Consider the following 24,312-nt stretch of genomic DNA (forward strand, 5'->3'; position numbering starts at 1 on the left):
AATCAATTGTGCAATTTTTATGGATGAGCGCGTGGTTTAATAAACAGATGAACGAAAATTCCATTCGAATTGAAGTGAAACAACATCCTAACCTCGTTATTCCTTTACTTTATTGGACGACGACGATGACGAGGACGATGGGCGCGTAAAAATTCGCACGCAAAAAGATCGTTTTAAAATTCAACACGATCGTCCGGGCTCCAGTTCTCCTCGAATTGCACGAATGGCGAGAGGAAAGTTGCGCCGTTTTTAGGTTAGGACGAATGCGTGGGTGGACGTTTAGTGGCACCTCTACGCCCTATTTGTTTCGTTGAACCGTTTCACGCCGACCTGTTTCTTCCAATGAAATTTCTTTAGGACTTCCTCCTCCAGAGGAGCATCTAGAGTGGAACACGAATTTTGCTTGACCGGATTAACCGATCTGGGAGTAACTGTTAATAATTACAGGGAGGAATATTGAAATAGGTTTTGTCCGCCTCGGTTTTAATTATTGGAACGTGAGATATAATTGGGATTCGTTTTCCCGAGGTAATAACCAGCTTATTAAAATCCTCGATTAATATTTGAATGAAAATTGAAGGGGAAGAATTTGGGTCGAGCAAAGGTTGTCTGTTTAGAAATTTAATAACGAAGGGGGCATATATATATATATATATATAGCAAGCTCTGTATTTCAATTGGAGCATAGATTCGAAATTAGCCACACTTTTATCCCACATGTCTTCTGTATGTTAATCGTTCATTATGGAGTATATCGTAGATCACGGTACTCGATTATTTACATCATTAATCGTACCAGATATATATATATATATTTCGTCGAAAATAATTTCAAATAATCTTTTCACTTTTCGGAAATGAAAAACCTTCTTCTGATATCATTATCAAGTCGAACACTCGAAACGAATTATCCAATCGCACACACGTAATTAAAGTAACGAGATTCCGTTTAAATATTGGAAAAATAGTGGAAGCAGTGTGTTGTGATCGAATCTAAATCTAGAACAAAATTCAACGAGCGCAGCGTGGATCGTGACTTAACAACAAATTCACGCGAGCCGAGGCGTAACTTGGTTAAGGTACCGTTACCTTCTGACATGTACCATCGTCCTAAGACATTCCAATCGCGTAACAAATTTCGAATCGTGTTCCGGGGCAATGTTACGCTCGATGTTTCGCCGCCTCTTCTTGCTCATTTCGCACTTTGCTATCGGTGTTTACGCGTGTAATTCGAGGCCACTGGAATGGTAATTTTGTCGAACGAACGATGTGTCTGATTTTAATTTAATTTATGCGTATTAAAATATTAATAGACGCGAAATAAAATGTCATTTTCAATTTTTAAGCAAAAATTCGAGTAGATTTATTTAAAAGTATTTGCAAAATCAGGAATGACAATTTTAATTCGACAATTTTATTAACGAAAGATTAAGTCTGATTTCAGAAAGAGAGAGAGAGAGAGAGAGAAAAGCTAAAATTCAAAGTTTTCACCGTAGCTTTCTCGTTATAACAATTTTTCAACGTTCGTTAAACATTTTCCGATACGATGGATGTAGATATTTCACGGAGTCATGCAACTATGACCACGCCCTGCGAGCTACCGTAATGTGCAGACTATTTATCAAGCCTAACTGCACCGTATCTCCGACTGTGCAGTTTCATAAATTCGTCGCTGTGAGAACAAGACAAGAAATTTGCGTGTCTAATATTCCGAGTGTCTCGATTGACGCAAGAAATCGACGAGATCGATCAGCTATTTATCAGCAATTTTTGCAATTGGAAGAGGAAGTGAATTATGAGAAATTGGATGACTTCTTTTTGAGAAAGAATCATGAAAAATAGTTGGAATTAATTCGAAGATGGAAAGGATTCTCTTTCTGGAAGAGAAATTTCGCGTTTTGCTATTTTCTTTTTTTTATAAACACAAATTCTATTAATTTCACACTATAAATTAACAAGAAATATTATCTTCCAATTATCTTTGGAAAGTGAAGTTGAAAATATTTAGCGGACAGGATCCTTGAAATTCTTAATTCTTAGACAGATATGATCAGGGATGGGATCCAATTGTAAATATTTCACGAAAGATAACGTTCGATTATTAGAGTCAGTTTGAAATAAATTATACGTCCGTTAGAGGCGCGAAACGAGGGAAAAGTTTCGTTGGAGCAGCGACAGAAACGGAAACTCAAAAGGCAGAGTTACGAAATGGCATAGGAGATAATGTTGCAATGCGGTCAAACCGCATCTCGACGCACACACCCCTTATATGCTTGGCATACACTCTTATGTATTTTACACTATGTCTTCTCGAGGTTTGCGAACGGCCAATACAAGTAAATCTCTCCATTCCGCTCCACGTGGTTCGAGCAACATGATGTTATCAATCCAACGAATCATAATAAATAGGAAAAAAAACCTTGGTAATTTCTTGCACGGAATACTGATGATGTGGTATTTGAAAAGGTAATTTTTAGAGTAAACAAGAGTGTTCCTTTTAAATTACAGATCGCAGATAAAATTGGAAGTTTGAGGAAGAATAAATTTTTTTGAATCGCATTATCATGCAGATTGATCAAAAAAAAATATATATATATAAATTAATTACATTAATGTTGTTCGAAATGGAATCAGATTAAAGAGTATAATTTAATTGATCGTGTTGTTAAACACACGTGTATATTTTTAGAGAGTTAACGCATAATTTTCCAACCTTCACAATTTCCCTACCTTTATCTTTGTTCTCGCAGCGAGAAAACAAAGAAAATCACACGATTTTTTCTCATACCAATCGATCGTGATAGATAGCAGAAAGATATTACTAGATCGTCATCCTCTTTAACGAATATCAAATTTTCTCTTCCTCACCACGCCCAACAATTGTAAAAACTGAATGAAGACGCGAACGGAGCGTAATTATTAACCAAGTGTCCATAATAAAAACGCAAAATAAAAGGAGAATAAACGTTCATCGCGATAAAAAAATGCGACAAAGATTCGAAACCTCGACCCTGAAAATTGCCCGCAGCCGTTTATCCATTCTACGTGTCCTATGCTTCGTTCAACGGTATAAAATTCAACCTATCCCTGCCAAACGTGCGTGGAGGGAGGGGGCGCCCCTCATTAGCCACCGAGATATCTCGAATCGTTTCTTCCTAACGCATTGTCCTTGAGCTCATCGAACTCGTTGGGCTAATGAGCGGAATATTAATGGCGTTAACGGTGAGTGTTCGCCGAGGAAAAGGAAAATCGAGCAACTTATGGAACGTCGATAATTAATCGAGTGGAATTTATCCAACTTGGGAGTAGTAACACTAGGTTTGATCCACGTAGTGGATCAGAATGTTTTACAAAAGTCAGACATCAGTGATAAGGATATCTATATACCTTTATAATTAGGTGTGTAAAAAAGAATTTGAGAAGTCGATAGTTAGATTTATTCCAGAGGGGAAAATTCACCTGTTGATCTTTCCCTCGATATACAATGTGGGTTTGGAAGGCTGAAGGAAACTAGGAATGCGGTTGCACAATCCTCGTCTCTGGATGACGAAAGGGGCTTTGGAGAATGTTGAGCGTGTACTGGTTGGATTTCTGAGCTCGATTCTTTCCTCATCGTTGGATATTTGCATTGGCAATTGGTGCGACGAGTTTGCAACAAGGGAACGTGTACCTAAGAATTTAGGATTTCTCGAAGATCCCGTAATGAAAGTATAAAAATTAATTGTATCGAAATATCGAAATCGAGAAAATTAAACAAAATTTCGATGAAAATTCTTTTCCTCTCGCGATGAGTTTTGGAATACGATGAGTTCACGAGTAAAAATAGAGGAGGAAAGAGAGAAAGAAGGAAAAAAGTAAAAAGAACGACGAAGCAATCCAGTCGAACAGGAAGCGAACGGAAGTCAAAAGCCGTGGTTCGTTGGCGAATTCACGTAAGGATAATTCAAGCCACGCTCGATTCTTCATGTCGAAATTGCTTTTAACGAGAAAGCTTCGCGTGAGACGGGCTGCACAACACGAAATTAAACGCACGCTCGTGAAAACAGGCGGCTTCGTGTCGTGTGCAACGCGTCTATAACGTGGATAGGGCTAAGAAGAGGGCTCCCTTCGCAACAAAGGCGGCTCTCCAACTTCCTCTCGCCGTTCCATTCCCACAAGTGTGCACCTGAAAACGTCCGCAACGAAAAGTCAAACCCTCCTCCTGTCTGACACGTATAAATTTCCATGTTCAACTTCTCGATTCGTAGTCGTAAAATTATCGCGTTTGAAAGAGAAAGAAACGGATTGACGATTCCTTTTTTCCTTAAAAATTTTATCGAGCTTCAATTACCTACTTTTTGAATGACGCATTCACTCACGAATAACGTGATCTGTGATCTTAAAAGTTATAGTTTCAAAGCATGGATTAGACACGTGACACTATCGACTGCATCGTAATTATGGAGACTGGTTGCAAACTTGAAATTATAATCTTCTAAATTGTAATCTCGAAGAATAAAACTCAGCAAGACGAGGCACAATTTGAAGCAAAATGATCAATCGAATTAATCGATTGTTTCGAAAAATACAAACTATCAAAAAATTGAAGTAATAATATACTTGTTATTGACTCTTACTAATCTTTATAAAAATTCATAAAATTCTTCATAAAAATATAAATTGCTGGAATAAAAGAAGAAAGGGAGAGAGAAGAGAAAAAAGTGCACTGAATTCGAAGAAACTAACCAATTATGAATATAAATTCTCGTCTCGCTTATTACTTCGTAACACGCGAGAAATGAAAACTGCAACAGCCCATTGATACGACCCCGTTGCACCGTGAGTTCGTCTTCTTTCGATGAATGAGCCGACGACGCGTGACCCAATTGCCTCGCATCGTTGCACCATAAACGCGATGCACGCTTGCCCTTTCGCCAAGTCGAAAAATCCTGCACGCGTCGTCGAGGATGTGATCTAATTTCCGGCCATCGTCGACGCGCCTCATCGTCGTGGTCGTTGCTCGTTTAACGGTTAACGGGACAACACACTCGACCGGCATGATTAATATATATATATATAAAAAAGAGAAAAAAAAATACAAGTTTAATGATCAACATCGAGGAGTCGTGGTTCGTTCAATCGGAATAACATGTCGTTAGTCTGAGAAAATCTGGATTTTTAAGTTTTAGATAACGAATCGACACGTTTCATAAATAATAAAATAATATTTATTACTTGGAAAAATTTTTTTTGACAAATTATTCGTTCCTCAAATTTAATGGAGGAATGCGAAGTAAGTAAAAGTATTTGATATAAGAGAAAAATATAAAATTCTTTTCAAATGTGGATTAATATAACGTATGAGTAGATCAATAGTTTAATTTTTTAATTTTAAAGAGGTATACATTATCTCGTTAAACGATTAATTGAAACTTTATTATTCCTTTGATTAAAATCTTTGAGATGAAAAAAGCTCTCGTTTCATTCTTTTTATTCTTCGAGAAGGAGAATATAATGCAACACAATCCTAACGAAGTTAAATAACAAAGGATGAGAGATAGGGAAAGTTAAGAAAGAAAGATAGAATAGAAATAATCGTTATCCCAAGTGTTCGATATATATGTATAATCTGTGGTCGAGCAATCGATATGCAAGACAAGATGAGGTTCGCCAATATCCGCAACGAAAGTGAAGAAATGCCTTCCTTTTGTCGGTTGCTCGTTCACCCGTGGGAGAATGAAATTAAGAACTCCACTCCGCTCGTTGCACAAACGAGATTTTAATTCACTCGCCAACTGTGCTTCGAGTGCCTTTGCGGCCACCTAAAATGTATCGGTTAGATACGTTTAACGTTGATTTCACCGGTTAGCCAAGAAATGATCCGTGCACGTACACGAGGTGGATCGGTGGAAAGGAAGGCGAAATTGCGTGATTACTCGTCCGAGGAATGCAATTATTTATATAATACAATAAGAGCGGTCTTTACTGCGAGGAAAAAGTGGATGAAAAGGTAGAGAAAGAGTTAATTTAAGTAAGGTAATTTAAAGTATCCCGAGTAAAAGTTTCGCCTTGTTCCTGACGTTTGTCTGAATCTTATTTTATTTTTTCCGCGAAAAAATAAAAATCGACCGGAATTTTTTCTTTTTTCAGGAGAAAAATTTTATTGCCAATTCGTGAATGAACTCGCTTCGTCGAACGCTAATTTCACTTTTCTAGAAAGTGTTTATTAATGAAATATTGATCACAGTCATTTATTACAAGTGTAACTGTGTATATCAATTCCTGTGTTTATAAATTTCTAAATTTTAACAGAAAAACAATGGTGCAAATTTAAATTTAAAGACACTTTTATTCAACATTTATGCGCATCACGCTTAACGATATTTACAATAAAAATAAACAGATAAAGATTAAGAAGGATCGATATATATATATAAAATAATCTTGAAATATAAAAAATAAAAGGAAAAGCCTCAAAGAACGTTCTATAAATAATTCGATTAGGATTTTGAACCTGACGTTCATCATTACCAGTAAGGGGTTACATAAAACCTGCGACGAAGGTCAGCGTCTTCGTGCTTCGAATCGAGAAGCCTTTGGTATCGATTACCAATTTGGTCTCAGGACGGAAGTCGCCGAGAAAGTCCATCTAAGGCGGCGGAAGTGGTCGTTGGACGATAGCAACCTGTCACTCGTATTTCTAAAGTTCGACGACATTTCTGTGCCAATTGTGCACATTTTTTTAACATGTCAAGAACGTATTCCATGGAAATAAATTTATATTATTATTTGAATTTATTACGAAACTGTAGATACGTGTATTATTATTATTCCTGCGTTGGATAATTTTAGATAATAAAAAAAACCTTCGATCGATTCTCGAATGTTTGCATTTTCATTATATGTTCAGAGTAATGTTTCACTTCCTATCTAAGGAATAATTTAATATGATTTAGCCTGTTATATAAATTATTATATTGCAGAGATAATATTTTCTCACAAAGTGAACAATCCAAAGGGAATATAAAATTCAAATTATAAGGATTAATTTTGTTCATTAACCATATCTATTATATCAACAAATTTTTTAATTTTCAAATTGAAAGGTTTTCGTCGTTAGATATAACTCGTATGAAATACTTATACATATGTTCAGACTGTGTGAATGATTCAACGACGAAAATAACATAATTGGATTCTTTTCGTGCACTCGGTTGAATGCAAATTGCAAAGTTAATTCATGCTGACGTAACAGCTGTTAAAACTATATCGCCTTGGATCCAGTTAGAAAGTATGTTTCCAGTATCATCGTAATTACCGTTTTAACAGAACTTCCTGGTTACGTTGAAACCGTTATTCGACACAGCATATTCCGCAGAGGTGAAGAGATAAATTTCCCTGCAGGATGCAGTTACGATATAGCGAACGGCTTCGAATCGATAAACGGTTCTGATGTTTTAATGTGATGATCGAGTTGCACGAAGAGAATAATTTTCTGGAACGGATCTTAGATCTTAGATCTGACCAGTTAAGATCTCAATTATCTCCTTTGCGATAAATAGAAAATGGAAAATTTCTCATCTTCTTTTTCTTCTTAAGAAGATTAATTAATTAAGTCTCGAAGTTGTAATTTTTAACTTGGATTTATTTTCGAATCGAACTCTAGAATTCTTTATTTCATTGAATTTTCGTGGATAAAAATTAACCTGCAAACCTAATTCTATTTAATGAATTTAATGATCTAATTCAATGATTCTAATTAAACGGTGTTTGTACGATTTTCGATTTGAAAATCGATTGTAAAAATATCTTAAAAGAAAATTTAAAATTTCTTTCAAACGAATAATCCTATATTTCATTTCTGACAATTTCGTTCAAAACGACGAGCAACCAAAATGGCGGCCAAGCATTCTTACAATTTCGTTTTTATCATCCTCGCTTATTTTCTTTCTCTTCTCCTTTGCATCGTTCACAAATATCATCGTTTTTTCACGTGCGATTTATAGGAACACATCCACGTGAAATTACGTATCCACGTAGTTTCACACCAAGAGGTTGCTCGGTTTTTACACGCGCCGTTTCGTGCCGTGAACCAGGAAATCCGAATACTTTCTAGTACTGACCTACAGTCGCCTGATTTCCCTCCAGTTTATCCTTTTTTTCTTTTTTTTTTTTGCCGAACACTTTGTAATCCACCGTGATTATTCTAATTCGTTGCCATGAACCATTCTCGACTTAATTAGCTTTTACAACGATGGCTTGGTTGTCTCTTGATGTTTCTTTTATTATTATGAACTGTATAACGAAAGATTTCTCAGGATGTGTCGAAATTTCCTCTGTTGCGGAACGATTCGATTCCTACAGGTTTCCTCGATTTCTCAGTTTCTTTTCCAGTTCTGTCTCTTTCGGTTCTTTCATCGATTTCCTAATTGCGATAAAAAATTAAATTCTTCCGCTTGCGAATTTATATCGCAAATTGATAAACGAGTGTAACGAATTACTTTGTAAATCGAGGGTAATTCAGGAACAACACGAAGAGGAACGTTTAATTTGATATACTCTGATTGCCTCGTCGAGTTTTCCTCTTTTTCTACTCTATAAACTACTACTACTACTACTACTACTACTATATTTTTCAAAAGCACTCAAAGGAAAAATATCCTCCATACATTTTTTCCATTAACATCAAAATAACTACGAAATTATACACGCCGTAATGCAAAACAATTAACTCAACGAACCGATTAATAATAACGATATTAAAAGAATTTACGCTAAACATTAACATCATCGTTGAAGAATTAGTGAGATAATAATTATTATTATCGACAAACATGGACAAGCAATACTATAAGTGAGAAGAAATACACGTCATATGATGCGTAAAATTATCGATCTTGATCCCATAGTGGACCAACGTATCAGCCCAGAAAAGTTTCCAAACACGGGCCATCTGGTCGATTACGCGCCTCGTCTTCGCAATCGCGATGAACAATGGAGCGTTGCATAAAGGCGCGCTTCCACCGAGCGAAATAATAATAAAGTTTCGCTCGCCGGGTTTCCACGAGGCGTGGGTGTGCGCCGCGCTTCTCACGAGCCCGATTGCGTCACTCGCGCGCTCGCAATTAGCTGCGAACTGCGTGCGTGCACGTGCAAAACGTCCGGATTTCTTGTCTCTCCGCGGTTTGGAGAGGCTTGGTAACTTGTGTAACGAGTCTTTTCTTCGATAAAGCGACGAGTTATTGAATAATACCGTGGAAATTTATTTTACGCGATGAAATATGCGTGGATACTTTTCGTCGAAAGTTAACCTTTCTTTGCGGGATCAAAGTTGGATATTGTCGATTGAGGTTATGGTATAATTTGATTAAATTGAAAGATTTGTTGAAATTTATTTTACGCGATGAAATATGCGCGGATTAAATTTTAAAAGTTAACGTTTTTGTGGAATCAAATATCGTCGATTGAGGTTAATTCGCAAATTGAAAGATTTGGTAAAGATTGTAACAGGTTTTCAAATATCGTGGAAATTTATTTTACGCGATGAAATACGCGTGGATACTTTTCGTTGAAAGTTAACCATTTGCGGAATCAAAATTGAATATCGTCCATTGAGATTGTGGGATAATTCGTAAATTGGAAGATTTGGTAACTTGTGTAACAGGTTTTCGAAGCTTCTCGATATCGTCGAGATGAGTTGTTGAACAACACGATCGAGTAATGTGGAAATGCAATTTATATAATGATAAAAAAGACAGGAGTTGCAGTTGGATATTGTCGATGAGAAATAATCGAATAATCCGTGGATCGAAAGATTTGGTAAACAGGTTTTTGAATGCTTCTCGAGGTGATTTATTGAACGATATTGTGGAACTCTGTTTCACGTAATGATGAAACGTGTGTAGATAATTTTTCTTGAAAATTAACGTTAATCTTTTTTTTTGTGAACGAATCGACATCGAAGTTAGAGTTTTATTTTTTAGAATTATTGAATATTGATGGAACTATTACAAAGACACCGCATAGGTAACTATTAAAAATTAATATTAATTTATACGATTATCTTTGAATGGTAAAGACTGAGTTCGTTTATTAAGTTATAAGCGAGATGGAGATAGAGACGATGAAGATAGAAGCAATTAAAACCTGTAGTAAACTTAATGGGGAGTAAACAGTTTATATAAGTGGACAAATTCGTAGAAATCCTCCAATTATTTTTAACTTCTCGTTCGAGTGAATGGAGTCTAAATTCGGATAAGTGGATTTAATCATGTACTCGTATAACTGAATGATGATATAAATTTAATTAAACGTTTGTTAAACACGGATAGAATAATCTGATGAATATATTTAATAATAATTTGAATTCCTACGTAAGAATATCCTCGTACACGAATGTGCAAATAGAAACTTTGAAAAAATTCGTGAAAGCATGTTAATCTATCTCGTCAACGTCTTTTCTATTTGCCGAGAATATTAATCCTCTCGTCGCTCTAAGTTGAGAATAAAACGCTTCGAAAGAAGTTTGATCCTCGTTCATTCATCTCCAACTTTTAAGCGAAACTTTTATCGAGGAAAAAGTGGATTGTAAAAATACCCTTACTTGTGCCGAAACTAGGCAATACTGGTATTGCGACAAATTAAAGGAAAAGAGTTGTTGAATAAAATAATTATTTCATAAAATTCCACGATATATCTATTTGATCTAAAAATAAATCATCCAAATATACCATCGAATATTGGGAATATGCGTTTCAAAAATGTAAATACTTTTATTTAAAACATAAATATCTACACTTTTGATCAACGAATCATTTTTCGCATTACTTAAAAAAAAAAGAAAATCTAAAATTCCAAACCTCCAAATCTTCATATTACCTCTACCTGCATCAAATTCCACAACAACGTTAATCTAATCGACCAACTAACATTAAGCTCCATTTTTCTTCCAAAAAGAAATCATCATGCAGCTCTATCCATGCCTTCGTCCTCCGTCCATTCACGAACGGACTTTAATTAAAACAGAAGACGGGCAATGCGGAGGACGAGCGATAACGATAACGGTACCAGTCCACCGGCTAGGAAGGAACCAGCAACCACTGCTTCCCTCTCTCCGCTACGAAACTCTGTATCGTAATTAGGTCGCCACTCCTAATCGCCGGATTCACGTTTATTCGTTTATTCGTTGGGATCGGAAGAACCCGTTAGCCGCGATCGACAGGAAGTTGGCGTGGATCGTCTAGGCTGGCCAGGCCGAGATTACGGAAATCTGGCCGAGTCAAACGCTTCTTCGCCACCTTCGCCTCGCCGCGACTCTGCCGATTATCGGTGGCTGTATAACGGTTCCCAACGGGGAGTGTGTGCGTATATAACTCCGCGCCGTTCACGTGGCGGATTCAACGGGGAAATCGAAGTCGTTGGCCTCCTCCTGTCGCGCTTCGTTCGCTTCGTTCGCTCTTCGTTCTTGGAGGGGTTTCTTCCGATGGAAACGTGCTTCCGGAGGATAACAATTTTCCTATTTTCCTTCTATTCTTTTTTACATATATTGGATCGTATTGGAATGAAAAGTAATGACGAAATTTTCCTAGTTTTGGTATATTTTCTTTCGTAGAGATTAATAATAAAACAAAATTGATGTAAAGAATTTTTGCTGCTTAAGGATTTTGATAAGGTTGATCAAGAGGTAGTTGATAAATAGTTTTTTTTTCTCCCGATTCTTTCTCGCTTCACGAGAATTTTGATTGGGAATGGAGGCGACGGAAGGTGTTCAAAAGGGTATTTCGATCGGTCCAACGAGATTATCATCGGAATAAGCGACGTAAATCTCTGTGTTGGGGAGTGACCGGTACAGTGCAACGGTCATTAAATAATAACTCGATGTCCACGAAGATTTATCACGCTTCTCGGTTACGCGGTAAGGTATGCAAACTGGTGTGCCACAATTCAGCCGCAGAAACCGTAAGGAATTTTATGGGAACCGGTGTATACCCTATACATAGATCAACTTTGTCTTCCGCATATTTCGTAGGCATGCGATAAGCATCGTTAAACATCGGGTTAATAATATTAGAAAGAAATTTTCGCATCGATCGTTCGATCGAATCGTCCCGATGAACGAGACGAAAAAGTAGCCGAGAAAAAAGAATTTTTTCCTACCAAATTCATCAGCCGCGTTTCACAGCCCCATCGTTATTCAACGAATATCAAGATTATCCTTTCATGGACAATGGAAAGATGGCTGGATTCTTCGAAACGGTTTCACTTTCTCTAATTATTCTCCCCTTTGTACGATCCTCGCTCGTCTCTGTCTCCCATAAAAATTAAAAGAAAAAAAAACCATTCGAAAGAGGATCGAAAATTATTCGATACGAATAATCGATATACAGTTCAACTAAATTTCGAACTATATAATGAAATAAGCGTGTAACACTTATGTCATTGTATCATTGAATAATTAGAAAAAACACAGGTTGTGTGAAATTAATTAAACACGGATGAATTTGAAAAAGAATAAGAAAAAAAAAAGAAGAAGAAGGAAATAATAAAACAACTTTATATTCAACTTCATCGACAACAGGATCGTTTACAATGTATTTCGAAAGTGTCAAGGTCTTTTGCACGAGTCCTCGTGCCACACATCGCTGTTCAAACACTCGTCTCCCTTCCCCCTCCCCCTCCCTCCCGTGTTCTCTTTAACCAGATGTTAATGAACGACCGATGTTAACGAACAACAGCCCGTTGAAACGAGACTCTTTTCTTCTCTGTTGCAGGAATATGCTGATAAGAGAATTGGCGGCCGTGTGGGTCGCCGTCCTCTTGTGCCATCTTCAGTTAACGGGGTCCCAGGTGAGCGGCCGATTATTATTCCGTTATGGTTTTTCGATGACATCGCGGCCGGCATTGTTTCGCGCACATGCTTCCTTCTATCTTTTTCTTTTCGGTCGAAAATTTACCGTTCCTATTTTCCCAATTTCGTATTCGCCTTTCTACTCGAGTTCCTCCTTCATCGCGGTTCGGATTCCGTTCTCGATTCCGCTCGGATTTTTCACCTCAGAATAGAATATTTCGATCGTTTCTGATTTCTAATTTCTCTCAAATAATTCCGATTCGAGAAACGAAGCAAACGATCGCAGGACGTGGAGAGAAAAATGAGTTAATGAAGGAATAAACGAAAATTGGAGATATAAAATCCAATATAAAAAGAATCGTATATCCTGAAGGGATACAATCCTGGAATTCGTCGACACGCCAACAGTAATCGAGATTTCTCGCCTAGGATTCTCCTCGAGAAATTGAGCCAAGGATTACGAAGTAATTGACCGGGGTCCACGGGAGTCGCCACCAGTTGCTTGGCCGTTTGCCCGGGAGTGTGTGGCGTGTATGAGAGGTGAAAGTGAATTTCAGCCCGCGTGTAGGCAAGCATACACGCGTGTGCCCTATTCGACGCGCAACCAGTCTTACCAACCGTGCATCGTTGCAATATTTCTCGATATACAGAAAGTGTCAACGGGAAAGATCGTTCTCCTAATTTTTCTCCTTCTTTTTCCAATCTTCTTCGAGTTAAAAAAAATATTCCATTTAATATTTTCGAGAAGAATGATTAGACGAATTTTTTTCTCTAGTTTTATAAGTTTTCGAAAGAGATTTTCAAAATTCCAAACCTAAAAATCCTATTTATTTACGTTTTTGAGGTTAGGTCTAACTATTCGATTAATAATACGCGGTTCTTTGGCAATTTTTGTATCGACGAAGTTTTAAATCAATTCGACAAATTATGTACGGATATTTTCCAGTTTCAAATGATCGAAACGACGGTGCAACGACTCGTAAGAAAAGGCAACCACTTTTAATCGAACACCGTGAATCCCGTTACGCGATATTGGGATACGAAATAAGATATATTTATTTATTGCGTGAAAGTGGTACAAAGGAAAGATCCTTTGACAGTAATCGGTTGTCGTGGAATTCCATCGGCCTCCGTTTCTCCTCTCACGAGCGCCTCTCCTCGGAATGCAGCGCACCGTTATGTCACTGATATTCTGGTAGAAGAAAACTCACGAGGAGCTCTCGTGTTCCATCCACGCTTTCCGGCGAGGATGAACGCAAAACAAAGATCTGGATTGGCCTCGTTCACTTTCACCCGCGTGGAATAACAATGCTGTCCTATCTTCGATCCGCATCACTCGAGATCGTTCATGGATCCGACGAGCTTGAGGAGAAGAGTCGCGAAGAAAAATGTTTCTTTTATTTTTTAAGTTCGACCATCGCGTTTCTAATTCAATCGAATGATTTCTCAGAATCGGCGTGAAAATACTTCGACCTCTGTCGACTTGATGTTTTAACGATTTCGAAACATTTTTCGAAATTACGAAGATATATCCGTTCGAATGATTCGAATGATCTTGAAATTTTAGCTTTTTGATTTGAATTGTAAAGGAGGATAAGAAATTTAGGAGATAAAAGATTGAATAAGTCACGTGGCAGCGTGAACATCCTCGTTTCTTTTATGCAATCGACGTAACTCGCGTTTTCCGCGCTCTTCCGTGCTCTTCGATTCGAAACTTAAATCCCACGTTCTCGACCATAAACATCCTCGAACTTCAAGATTCGCGAAGCGGAATCGTAGTCTTGCTACGCGTGAAATATTATTTTCCTTCTTTCCTTTTTTTTAAAAATTCCGCCAGAGAAATCTGTACGATGTTGTTACGTTGGATGGAATTAATTATAGATGGGAATCGGGTGAACAAGAAACGATTCTGTGGATATTTCCCGATTTACATACAAATCTTCAGCGTCGAAATAAATTTTGAAAAAGTTTGAAAAGTTACTTGATCGATTCACTTCGTTAATTCGATTAATTCCTTACTGTAACGAATTGTTCGACGTCCTCCAAGAAACGTATAATAGAATACCTTCATTTTCATCCCCTTAAAACGAACATTCTATTTTATATTCTGTTGAATTTCTCGTAAAATTGATAAATCAAGCCGATTACTTTTTCTCGTGCGTGCAAGTTTTCTTCACACTTCTCGGAAATTATTTGAAAGAAAAAAAGAAGAAAAGAAAAGAAAAAGAAATTTTCGGAAAAATCGGACACGGAAAAGAATGCGCTCTCGAATTGTTTACAAATTCCTGTCACTTTATCGAAAATGAAAATATGTGAATCAACATGAAAGAGAGTTACAGCGTCGTAAAACCGTTTCTAACACGTTTTCCACGTTTCTTTGTTACAGGTTCCTACCACCAACGTCTTCACCTGTCCGAACGGTGAGTAACTTGGAAATATGTTTTCGAGGCGAATCGAGTTCCCGTGGCAGGTAATTCTGGGCCGAGGGCCTTGAAAAGGTCGCACCTGGTGGTCCTGGTATCTGGCCAGGTAGACTGCTAAACTCGTGGACCGAGGTCATGCTTTAAAACGCTTTAAGGCGGGTCCCCATTGTCTACCGTTTGGTCCAGGAATTTGCTAGAATTTCTCTTTCATCTTAAGAAAGCACAGATGCGCTATTCCACGAATAGAAAGTTGTATTTTTAATATATTAATGCGAACGAAGTGAGTTGGAAAAGTTTTCAGTTTTTTTTTTTTTTTTTAAATAACATCATCGATTTTCGAATTTTTTTCCCCGAATTGAATTTCAATTTCTTTTTCGAAAAAGGAAATTTATTTCTATTTCTCGATATTTATATTTATTTGAAATATGAAAATATACGGGAAAAAATTAAAATTAAAATATTGAAATTCGTATTTGAATTTTCAAAATTGATAATATATCCTCGAAACAAAATATATATGTTATATAATTAAATTTTATTCCAATAACTACATATATTATCAAAGAAAAAAAAAAAAAGAAAAATTGCAAAAATTATAATACGCTCGTACATTAATATCACAAGTCGTTCGATACGAATTACAATTTTATCTCGTCAATCCTTGATCCTTTTCACCTTGAACAAATTTTATTTTCCACCAACGAAAGACCTGCAGGCGAATCGAGCCGACCAAGAACGTCCCCTTAACGGATAAAATTGATTCGTAGTTGGCCTCAGGTCCGGCTTTAATCGAAGTCGAAACGTCGGGGAACACGGTTAAACGATCAAGTAGCATCATACTGGTACGCGCAACCTACTTAATTGCGCTGCCAGTAACGAGGAAAAGTGGAGCAACGTGTGTACGAATGGCCGAACTCTTATCCTCATTGTCGTCCCTCGCGTGATTTATTCGACGCACGGTTCGTTTTGCTTTTTTTATCTCCCTTTTTTCATTCGAACGGCATAAATACGATGCGGGCTATTTTTAAGGAAGAAAGTAATCGTTGATAACGGGATCAAAAATCGTAATTATTAAATTAATAACTGAGAAAATTAAAATGCAACTCGTGACAAAATAATTTGCGATCCTTCTTCTAGATCCAGTTACATTGTATTTCGTCGCGGATTTATTCCCGGATGGTCGAAGGGAGGGGAGAGGTGGAGGGAGGGGGCGTTTTAATATCAGAAGAAAATATTCTTCGCGCGTTGGTCCGATCGAGAAATGCTAATAGGCGCGAGGAGAGCCGCATACAAGGTACATACATGGCCGTTTGACCTTTTAAAAGAAAGGAAGGCCGGCATCGTGTGTTCGCCGTGAGTTGAGCGCAGGTTGTATCGAGAAATCCGATTGTGTGCGCAGAAAGCTTGGCTTGGCGTTAAATGGAAGAGAATCTCAACCGATATTTTCCGCCCAACGGTTGATAGTTAGGTAACGATAAAAATTAACCATTAAAGATACGCAAAGTAAGAATATATCATCATCGTCCCCTTCACGAGGAACTTCGACTCGATTCTCCTCCACAATGTGTTACCCGCTTACCCACCGACCTACCTTTGACTCTCGTGTGCGGTGCAGTGCAGTATTAAAAACGATCGAGGTCGTTGTGTCCGTCACTGTCTGTGTGCAGGTCACCGGTTAACCGCGTTTCCTGCATTCGAACCCGCGTCAAAGGCCTCGCTGCCATTCGATCATCGATCACATCGAGTAATCACCTTCGTCCCAAATTGAAATTTACAACAGCCAGTTCGACAATCCTCCCAATTTGAGAGTAATTAATTTTCAAGTGAAGAAATATATGCTTTGTACAGTTCAGGTGTGATCGAATAATGTAACGAGAAGCATAACGTGGTATTTTTCTCGCGCAGGATGGGAATTGAGAGGCATACATTGTTACAAATTCTTCAACATCAGGCACTCTTGGGAAAAGGCGGCGGAGCTATGCAGGAGGTAAGTGGATCAATCGCCGATAACCTACTCACCGTGAACGCTTCCATGAATTTCGATACCTTGCAATGTTTCTTTGATTATAATCAATTCTTAGAATTAATTAATTAAAATTGTGACGCGACGTTATACGTCTCATTAACGGACTGTGTCAAATAATGATGATAATAATAATAAATTTCATTCAAGCACGTTTCTCTTAAATTGCAAATAAAACGAAGAATCGGCAATTCGTTTCTCGTCGAGTCCCTACGATCCGTTCGCTCGAATGGAAAACGTGGGGAAACGAGGAATGATAGAAAGAATGGAAACGTTACCGCGTTATTACACGATGGAAAGGAACGATGGATGGACGAATTACAGGTACGGGAGCGAATTGATGGTGGTGGAGTCGTACAGCGAGAACAACATGTCCGCGAGCATGATCGGCCGGCATTTGGATCGTTACTGGCTCGGGCTGGCCTCCCTCGACGATTTACGGACCAACACGCTCGAATCGGCCGCTGGAATGCTCGTCTCCCAATACGCCGGTTTGTAAAATCGTGTTCTCGCTCCACGCAGACACTGATACCTGTTTTTTACCCCGTGATTCTTCCTTGGCGCCACGGTTCTTCGAAACCGTGACGGCAACGTGGAATTTTTTGGCTTTAGATTTTGGAATTGAGATTCAAAGAGAGAGAGAGAGAGAGAGAGATAATTTTTAAACAGGATATTTAAATTTTTGGAACTTTGAAATTTGAAGAAAGAAAAAAGAAACGAAGATGTACGATATATATATATATATATGCAGAAAAGATAGGATCTATTCTAGAACAATACGTTGATCCAAAATTGCGAACCGGATCGGCCGTTTTTCTAACGATCGAACGCACGTGCAGCCCGGCCGGTTTTCATCGAGGTCACGGAAACGCGGAACTGCATCGTGTATACGGCACGAAGACACACTTTTCCCACAACAATGCCCAGATACCGCCTCTTTTACGTCTACTCTTACGCCGTAAGCTTGCAATTTACTCGTCTGGCGCATCATACATTTGCATAACATTTCTTTCGCTTCACATGTTCGCCCAACCATCCTTATCTTCCAACCCAAAGATATTCCGTTTCTCTTCCCAAGAGAAAATCCTCGTTTAAAATTCATAAATATTCAATTTCCGATTGATTCAATGTTGTAGAATTACGATTTTACAATGTATTTTGAAAATTTCATTTCCAATGAATATTTTTCAGAATTTCAGTATTTATATATATATATTTTGAAAAATCTAAATTCCAAAAAAATTCCAAGTTGCAAAAAAGAAAAAAGAGTTAATTTCCCCCACGAACGAGAAGGACACAGCAGTGTCTGAACGTCTTTTTCTGGTATTCAGGTTTCTGGGCGCCGAGGCAGCCGAATCCGCAATCAGGTGAATGCGTGGACGTCGCGTTGACGGACGACCGACAAACGTGGGAATTGACCACGTGCGAATCCCTGCTCCCTTTCATGTGCCGTGCCAACGCTTGCCCAGCTGGTAAATAAATCTCGCCGCGAAATTACGCGAAATTAGATGAAATCAACGAATTTTGTCCAGGTTCGTTTCACTGTTCGAACGGGAAGTGCGTGAACGCGGCCTTCAAGTGTGACAAACAGGATGATTGCGGTGATTTCTCGGACGAAATAGACTGCCCGGCTAATTGCCAGTTTTACATGGCCAGCAGCGGGGACGTCGTCGAGAGTCCTAATTATCCTCACAAATATGCACCCCTCAGCAACTGCAAGTGGACCTTGGAGGGCCCTCAAGGCCATAATATCCTGTTACAGGTACTGTGAGGGGACCGTTCGTTTTAACAATCGTTTTAATTCGATACCAGTGTCTGAAATTATATCCGTTTCGTTTGGAATTTCGATGGTATTGAAACAGGATTAATTGGAAACTTATTGATTTTCGTCACTCGGAGGGGTTCGTTGTTAAAGGAATTATACTTCTCTTTATCGATTCAAACGTTCTAAAACGAAATATTATCCGAAACGTTTGTCATTCGAATATTCTTATTCGAAACGAAATATGTGGAGGATTCCGAATATTAATATCGTGTCTTCGTTCCAGTTTCAAGAATTCGAAACGGAGAAGAGCTTCGACATAGTTCAGATTCTTGTTGGCGGTAGGACGGAAGAGAAGTCCGTGAATCTTGCGACGCTCTCGGGCAAGCAAGAGCTGAGCAACAAACTATTCGTATCCGCCTCGAATTTCATGATCATCAAATTCAGCACAGACTCCTCCGTGGAGAGAAAGGGATTCCGCGCTTCGTGGAAAACGGAACCGCAAACTTGTGGCGGAATCCTTCGCGCAACACCTCAAGGACAAGTCCTCACCTCCCCAGGATATCCGCAGAATTATCCTGGAGGATTGGAGTGTCTGTACATCCTGCAAGCTCAACCTGGTCGTATAATGTCCCTCGAAGTGCGTATATTTTTTTTTCATAAATACATTCGAAGTTTGCCGGATCGATATCGCTTTGAACTCAGAATTCTCCCCTCGCAAATGATATTAAATAGAATTTAAAAACTTGATGGAAAAAAATTTATTCAAGTATATTCGATAACTCCTTTTAGATCGAGGATCTGGATCTCGAGATGAATCGAGATTACATCCTGATTAGAGACGGCGATTCGCCGATGAGCAGGCCGATAGCCAGACTGACTGGCAAATCGGAGGACAATCCTACGGTGATCATGTCAACCGGAAGCAACTTGTACCTCTACCTCAAGACTAGTCTAGGCGACTCTAGAAGAGGGTTCAGCATCCGATACACTCAAGGATGCAAGGCCACGATCATAGCTAGAAATGGAACTGTCCAGTCGCCATCATTCGGTTTGAACGATTATCCCAACAACCAGGAGTGCTTGTACAGGGTGAAAAATCCTCAAGGTGGACCGTTATCCTTGAAGTTCATCAGCTTCAATGTTCACAAGACTGATTTTGTACAGGTGAGAATCGGTTTGATAGTTTGAAAGGGGAGTACGTTTCTCTCTATGAATCGATTTTGACAGGTGTACGATGGTCCGAATACCAACGGTCTCCGTTTACATCCTGGAAGCGGTTTCACATCGAACACGAGGCCAAAGATCACTCTGACTGCGGAGAGTGGAGAGATGCTGATCAGATTCACCTCTGATGCACTTCATAGCAGCCCTGGCTGGCAAGCAGAGTTCTCGGCAGGTAGTGTTAACTATGAGCATCGACCGTTTTTAAGGAATCTAAATTATTTATATCGTAAAATTTGTGACTTATTACTAAAGATAATGGTGATAATTGCAAGACAAATTTTTAAGATTTCTTTAAATTTTGGAATTTCTTTCTAGACTGCCCGCATCTTCAGTCCGGTGAAGGAGCATTAGCATCGAGCAGAGACACGGCGTTCGGTACAACAGTGACGTTCTCGTGTCCCCTTGGCCAAGAATTCGCCACCGGCAAGGCGAAAATAACCACAGAGTGTCTTCCTAGCGGAAACTGGTCCGTCACTTACATACCCAATTGTCAGGAGGTGTATTGTGGACCAGTCCCACAAATCGACAATGGATTCTCCATTGGATCCTCCAACGTCACTTATCGAGGCTTGGCTACTTATCAATGCTACGCTGGATTCGCCTTCCCTTCTTCTAGACCCACTGAGAAGATCTCCTGTATGGCTGATGGAAGATGGGAAAAGAAGCCATCTTGTTTGGGTGAATGAAAATTTAAATTATCCCGAGTAACGATTTTGAGATCATTTTTCTGATTTGAACAAGTTCATCCAATCACCTATATTACGGTTCTTACAAATTAAATTTGTATGTAAATGTTATTCATATATGTTACAAATGAGTAACAACGTTGACAACGTAACATTAAAGCCATTTTAAACATACTAAAGATACAAAATGACCACGCTAATTAGATCTGTTTATTCAAGATTTAATCCCTATCAAATCGTTCGATGACAAAATAATGATAAATTAATTGCCCTCGACAGTCTAGCTGACATATATTAACGATGTCTATAGCGTCCCAGTGTTCTTTACTTCCGGAAGCGCCACACTCGAATATTACCATACTGAACGGAGGTGGAAGATCTTATGGAACGATCGTTCGATTCGAATGCGAGCCAGGTTACGTCAGAAGCGGACACCCGGTGATCCTGTGCATGAGCAATGGAACCTGGTCCGACGAAGTGCCAACTTGCTCACGTGGGTATTTGATTTATTCGAAACAAGTCGCGAAACATTTCGTTCTGATGATTGATTCTCGTGTAGGTGCAAAATGCCCGTTGCTGCCCACGATCAAGAATGGTTTCGTAGTCGACACGAACAGAGAATACTTTTATGGGGACGAGGCAAGAGTGCAATGCAACAGAGGCTATAAACTGTCTGGATCTAATATCATACAGTGTGGACCTAATCAACGATTCGATAATGTGCCTACTTGCGAAGGTAGGGTTGCAAATATTCGACAGATTTGTTCGATAACGTTTGCAAAATGTTGTAAAAGTTGTTTTTGATTAACCAAGATATACAACATCTATCATAGATATCAACGAGTGTGCGTCAAGTCAATGCGACCTGGCCTCCACCGAGTGCATCAACAATCCCGGTGCGTTTACTTGCAAATGCAAACCTGGCTTCGCTCCAACCATGGAATGTAGGCCTATAGGTGATCTTGGGTTAATCAATGGCGGTATACCAGATGAATCCATCACCGTTTCGAGCTCTGAGAATGCTTACACCAGAACTGTAAATATATATATATATCCACATCGATTTCAATTTCGAGAAAATAAAAAATATATCCCTTCTTTCGATCTTTAACCTGTCATCTTGCTCTTTCAGGGTGTTCGATTGAACAATGGCGATGGATGGTGCGGTAACAATATCGAACCAGGTGCAAACTGGGTGATGATCGACATGAAGGCACCAACGATCATCCGTGGTTTTCGTACGCAGGTCGTCTCCAGGGTGGATGGAAACATAGCTTACACGTCGGCAGTTCGAATTCAATACACCGACGATCTGACAGACACCTTTAAGGATTACACCAATCCTGACGGAACACCGGTAGAGTTCAGGATACTGGAACCCACTTTATCCGTTTTGAATTTGCCTGTTCCCATCGAGGCACGCTACGTCAGGTTTAGAATCCAGGATTACGTTGGGGCGCCCTGTATGAAGCTTGAGATCATGGGCTGCACTCGTCTCGAGTGCACCGATATTAACGAGTGCGCGATAAACAACGGTGGTTGCCATCAGAAATGTATAAACAATCCTGGAAGTTACGCTTGCATGTGCAACACGGGCTACGAGTTGTACAAGGGCAATGGAACCGCTGGTTTTTACATAGAGAAGTACGAGAGTGGCGAAAGGGATGGAGATTTGTATCAGAAGAACAAGACTTGTGTACCGGTCATGTGTCCACCCATATTGGCGCCAGACAATGGAAAGATACTATCGACTAAGGTCAGTGGCATGATCAGGCCAAACTGTATCATTTTGAAATTTTATTTAAAAAAATAATAATTATCTTTTGATGTAGCAACAACATCATTTTGGTGATCTCGTGAGATTCCAATGTAACTTTGGATACGTGTTGTCTGGATCCTCGGCAGTTATTTGCACGTCCAGTGGAGCTTGGAATGGAACTACTCCAGAGTGTCAATGTAAGTGATAAATTGCAAATTTTGTCACAAGTAATAATAATTAATCATTTTGAACAATATTTCAATGGCAGATGCCAAGTGTGTCTCATTACCAGACGACAAGAACGAGGGATTGTCAGTGATCCGTAGTGACGAAGCTAGCGTCTTGGTGCCATTTAAACAAAATGTCACGCTGAAATGTGGCAGCAATGGTCGATACCTCCGAAACACAGCTACCTCAAGTTTCCGCCAGTGCGTCTACGATCCGAAACCAGGTCTACCGGACTACTGGTTGTCAGGATCTCAACCAGCTTGCCCAAGAGCCGACTGTGGAAAGCCACTTCCTACTCCTGGAGCCGAATATGGCCAATACTTGGACACGAAATATCAATCTTCCTTCTTCTTTGGTTGCCAAGACACGTTCAAACTGGCGGGGCAGACAAATCGTCATGACAACGTAGTCAGGTGTCAGGCTAATGGAATCTGGGACTTTGGCAACCTTCGATGCGAAGGCCCAGTTTGCGAGGACCCAGGACGCCCCAGCGATGGTTTCCAAATGGCTAGGAGCTACGAGCAAGGATCTGAGGTTCAATTCGGTTGCAGCAGGCCAGGCTATATCCTGATCAACCCTCGACCGATCGTGTGCGTTCGAGAGCCAGAGTGTAAAGTGGTGAAGCCTCTTGGACTTGCTTCCGGTCGAATTCCCGACTCAGCCATTAACGCAACCTCCGAAAGACCGAATTACGAAGCCAAGAACGTTCGTCTGAATTCGGTGACTGGTTGGTGTGGCAAGCAAGAAGCCTTCACCTACGTCAGTGTTGATTTGGGCCAGGTTTACAGGGTGAAGGCGATTTTGGTTAAAGGTGTGGTGACGAACGACATCGTTGGCAGGCCAACGGAGATCAGATTCTTTTACAAACAGGCTGAGATCGAGAACTACGTGGTCTACTTCCCTAATTTCAACCTGACCATGAGGGATCCAGGAAATTATGGAGAATTGGCGATGATCACTTTGCCTAAATACGTTCAAGCTCGTTTCGTGATCCTTGGAATAGTCAGTTACATGGACAATGCCTGCTTGAAATTCGAGCTGATGGGATGCGAGGAGCCGGTGACAGAGCCGTTACTTGGCTACGATTATGGCTTCTCTCCTTGTGTGGACAATGAGCCTCCGGTGTTCCAAAATTGTCCTCAGCAACCCATCATTGTACAGAAGGGAACGGATGGAGGTCTGTTGCCCGTGAACTTCACTGAACCCACGGCTATCGACAACAGTGGAAGCATTGCTCGTTTGGAAGTGAAGCCTCACAGTTTCAGGACACCGTTGAAAGTGTTCCAGGACACGGTGGTGAAATACGTGGCGTTCGATTACGATGGAAACGTGGCCATTTGCGAGATCAATATCACCGTACCTGGTCGGTATACTAGCA

General features: G+C 39.5%; 2 protein-coding genes across 3 annotated transcripts in view; one reads left to right on the top strand and one right to left on the bottom strand.

Moving 5' to 3' along the window:
* The window catches only part of LOC107995285 (neutral ceramidase), a 99,422-nt gene that overhangs the window by 56,602 nt on the left and 18,508 nt on the right, over positions 1-24,312 (bottom strand). The window lies entirely within an intron of this gene.
* Positions 1-24,312, top strand: part of LOC107995284 (sushi, von Willebrand factor type A, EGF and pentraxin domain-containing protein 1) — a 38,012-nt gene that overhangs the window by 2,650 nt on the left and 11,050 nt on the right. For both annotated transcript variants that reach the window (XM_062078168.1, XM_062078169.1), the window contains exons 2-17: positions 12,750-12,825; positions 15,213-15,246; positions 17,155-17,236; positions 17,597-17,763; positions 18,604-18,744; positions 18,805-19,034; positions 19,321-19,674; positions 19,827-20,201; positions 20,265-20,433; positions 20,577-20,939; positions 21,258-21,440; positions 21,507-21,683; positions 21,781-21,983; positions 22,080-22,703; positions 22,780-22,903; positions 22,975-24,297. In XM_062078168.1, coding sequence (XP_061934152.1) covers positions 12,754-12,825; positions 15,213-15,246; positions 17,155-17,236; positions 17,597-17,763; positions 18,604-18,744; positions 18,805-19,034; positions 19,321-19,674; positions 19,827-20,201; positions 20,265-20,433; positions 20,577-20,939; positions 21,258-21,440; positions 21,507-21,683; positions 21,781-21,983; positions 22,080-22,703; positions 22,780-22,903; positions 22,975-24,297 — 4,621 coding nt within the window. In that variant the 5' untranslated portion in view covers positions 12,750-12,753. The remainder of the gene's footprint in view (positions 1-12,749; positions 12,826-15,212; positions 15,247-17,154; positions 17,237-17,596; positions 17,764-18,603; positions 18,745-18,804; positions 19,035-19,320; positions 19,675-19,826; positions 20,202-20,264; positions 20,434-20,576; positions 20,940-21,257; positions 21,441-21,506; positions 21,684-21,780; positions 21,984-22,079; positions 22,704-22,779; positions 22,904-22,974; positions 24,298-24,312) is intronic.

Source organism: Apis cerana, linkage group LG8 (assembly GCF_029169275.1).
Source record: "Apis cerana isolate GH-2021 linkage group LG8, AcerK_1.0, whole genome shotgun sequence".
Lineage (NCBI taxonomy): Eukaryota > Metazoa > Arthropoda > Insecta > Hymenoptera > Apidae > Apis > Apis cerana.